The 2,095-nt window shown below is 35.3% G+C and overlaps 1 protein-coding gene across 1 annotated transcript; it reads right to left on the bottom strand.

Moving 5' to 3' along the window:
- Positions 1 to 507: 507 nt before the first annotated feature.
- On the bottom strand, positions 508 to 1,116 carry LOC109216843. Its single transcript, XM_019381056.1, has one exon. The coding sequence runs from the start codon at positions 1,114 to 1,116 to the stop codon at positions 508 to 510; it is 609 nt and encodes a 202-aa protein (XP_019236601.1).
- Between the last annotated feature and the right edge of the window lie 979 nt (positions 1,117 to 2,095).

Below are 2,095 nucleotides of genomic sequence, written 5' to 3'. Positions count from 1 at the left end.
ATTTGAGTTTGCTGCAGCAGGGACATGAGTTGAGAGAACTGTTGTTGACCCAAATCATGTATAGATGAGACCCTGTCATCAGACACAGCAGCATGTCCAACAAAAGGATCAGTGTGAGCCTGAGCTGAGATATGAATTCCTGTACATGGCTGAAATTGAGCAAATTCAGCAGATACTGTTGCAGCCAATCTCTTTCCCTTGTTGAACTTAAAATTCTGTGGATACTCATGGAGTTTGTAGCATTTTTCAATTAGTTGTCCATGCTTCTTGCAGTACTTACAAAACATATTTCCCCTTGAATGATCAAAATCTATCTTTTGATTATATTGTTTGGGGGGAAAATTGTTTGACATTCATATTAACATTGAAGGATGCAGAATTCGTGTTAATTGTGGGTTGAATTGGACTTGTCTTTGACTCTCATCCTGAAAGAGGATATTTTAAGCATTGTCTAATGAAGGAGGAGGCTACATCATCAGTAAGTTACTCCTCACACCCACATACACCTCATTTAACCCCATAAGGAATTGGTGTAACTTGTCTTCTTTCTTCATCCCTTTGAATATCAAGCTTTGAAGCACAAGTACAAGAATTTTCATGATTTTTGCGCATTGTTCCTAACTTATCCCAGAGCTTCTTTAATTTGTTGAAATATGAAGCAACATCAAGGGAACCTTGCTGAGTAGAAGCCAATTCGCTCTTTATCTCAAAAAATTTAGTTCCATTCACAGTCTCATACATACATTCTAACTGCTTCCAGATACTTTCAACTGACTCCGAGTATTGTACACTTTCAGCAATAGTTGGTAAAAGTGAGCTAGTTAACCAGGAAATAACCATGTTGTTGTATCTGTCGCATTGACGAATCATCGCAGGATTCTTACCAAACATTGGCTTAGGACAGGATCCATCAACAAAACCTATTTTATTCTTAGCTGACAAAAAAACTATCATACTCTTTTTCCATCCACCATAATCAGACCCATTAAACGGAGTACTAACTAAATAGGTTTCGGGAATATCAGAAGAATGAATGAAAAGGGGACTAGAACGGTCTGGTGTATATAGAGTGGTTGTAATTGTACTAGCAACAAGAGGAACTTCAGAATTCACCATATTTAACACTAGATTGTGTACACAAACAAGTCAATTAGGCAATTGAACATGCAATTTCAAAAAAAAATGAAATTAGGGTTACCAACTTTCTTCACCGAACCGAAAAATAGCAGAACCTAGAAGAAGAAATCAATCAGCTGCTCCGAGCTCAGAAAATCCACGACGAATAGTAGAAATTTCGCAGAAAACAAGGAAAACCAGAAATCGACCTCCAAAAATCACCAAATACAGAACATGAATAATAGAACAAAAAATTTCGAATCAACTCGCAAGGTTAGGATCAATTGAGAGCGTGTGCTTAGAGTAATCACAACCCAACTCTGATACCATGTTAAGATTTGTAGATCGAACAGAAATGGAGAAGATTGAATTTAGGGTTCATGTTTAGAGAGGAAACTTCGAGAGGGTTTTTGTCATTTCTTTTCTGTCAAAAAATTATTACAAAATTATCTAACTTCCCAATTATATTGGGCTATAATGAAAGAATATAATTAACAGAGAAAAAAGAAAAGTGGTTCGGATCTGTTAATAAATACAGCCGGCCAAATGGCCAAACACCTAACTAACTATCATCAAGCCCAAATCAAGTAACTCCAACAACATACCAAAAGAGACGCAAACATTTTATGTGCTTCAGTCAATTGACGTACATCCACAGTTGGAGATCTACAATCTAGAATACAAATATTGAGAGAACAACTTCAAAAATAAGCTCACACAAATGACATGTTAACACTTGTCCCAAAAAAAATTTCCCTAAACAAGACTCTCAAACTTTTTACGATTACATTATGGATGTGCTAAATAAGAAAGAAACATCTTTAATTTATAGAAATAAATATGTTAAACTTACTCTTTTACCCCGGAGCTCCGTTAGTGGCAAAGAAAGGTACAAGATCATTTGCTAATGATAATAAATCAATAATATAACAAAAGATAATTAGCAAATTAAGATAATATGGACAAATTTCTTTAATGA

Source organism: Nicotiana attenuata, unplaced genomic scaffold (genome assembly GCF_001879085.1).
Source record: "Nicotiana attenuata strain UT unplaced genomic scaffold, NIATTr2, whole genome shotgun sequence".
Taxonomy (NCBI): domain Eukaryota; kingdom Viridiplantae; phylum Streptophyta; class Magnoliopsida; order Solanales; family Solanaceae; genus Nicotiana; species Nicotiana attenuata.
The sequence above is the reverse complement of the archived record's forward strand: the minus strand, read 5'-3'. Positions and strand labels throughout refer to the sequence as shown.